General features: G+C 44.0%; 1 protein-coding gene across 1 annotated transcript in view; it reads right to left on the reverse strand.

Moving 5' to 3' along the window:
* Positions 1–689: 689 nt before the first annotated feature.
* LOC140934552 (uncharacterized) overlaps positions 690–1,106 on the reverse strand; it is a 3,036-nt gene continuing 2,619 nt past the window's right edge. The window contains exon 3 of the mRNA XM_073384157.1: positions 690–1,058. Coding sequence (XP_073240258.1) covers positions 690–1,058 — 369 coding nt within the window. The remainder of the gene's footprint in view (positions 1,059–1,106) is intronic.

Genomic DNA, 1,106 nt, shown 5'->3' on the forward strand with positions numbered 1-1,106 from the left:
TGCTGGACCATATTTCTCGGCTCTTCTCCCAAGAGCTCGCCATTTTCTCACGTTCTGTTGCACAAAAGCTTGAAATAACTCTGTTGGATTTGCCTCGTGGCCCTCAGGTGGGAGCATTCCGCTATTACAACTTGAATCTTTGACTCTGTAAACTGCTGATGTGTCAAAGGATTACAGTGCTGCATGTCAATGACTCGCTCCAAGTTATCTTGGCTGCACGGTCCCCGTACGTCCACTTGCACCTAGGAGGAAAACCCCAGGCCAGCTGCACCCCATGAAAAAACGGTCCCCCGGGCAAGACCAACTAAATAGAAAGTAGAATCAATTAAAAGCGGTACGAACGGGAAAACTACATGCCTAAAGCCTAGAAACCGACAAACGAGAAGATAAAGAATCTTGGAAATATCAGGAACAATATCTTTAAAGGCCTCTAGCACAAACTCTCTTAACTTTGAATAGCTTAAACCTTTAGATCTAGGCTTATAACCACATTTAGCTTTGCAAAGCTGACAAAACAAAGGCTATCACAGGAAAGCCCATAGCTCTATCTAGATAACGGTTCATCATAGCAACGGGAAAGTTGCTTTCCTAGAAGAAGCTACAACAATCCAAGCTCCATCTCTATACTGATCAGTTTTACTAGATTGAATAAATAACTTTAACATGTCATTTTCGATCTTAACATCGGATCAAACAAGCTTAGCAAGCTCATCAAATCTGAGAAAGGCTGAGAAAGCTAGTAAGCAAATAACAACCGAACGAATGTTATACAAAGAGGCCATTGAGTCCGCCTTGGAGGCAACAAACTGCTCTAACTGAGAGACTGTGATAGGCTCCTTCTTGGTTGTTTGATGGGCCAGCAAACGCTGCGCACCAGAAAGAGTACTCTTCACCAACGGATGATCAGAAGGAGACGGCTCGCCACCCAGCTGGTGAAACCAGGCAATGCTGTGAATTGCTGACTCGCCCCAGTCATTAAATGACGCAAATAAATAGCAAAATGAAACGGAGAAGAGGGAAAAACTGTCAAGCCATGTTCTCGTGCCCAAGACCTCCATCTGTTGTAAGAAGAAAAATACTTGGAGGAAGTACTGGGTGCTCTGCTA

The sequence above is a fragment of the Porites lutea genome, chromosome 4 (assembly GCF_958299795.1).
Source record: "Porites lutea chromosome 4, jaPorLute2.1, whole genome shotgun sequence".
NCBI classification, from domain to species: domain Eukaryota; kingdom Metazoa; phylum Cnidaria; class Anthozoa; order Scleractinia; family Poritidae; genus Porites; species Porites lutea.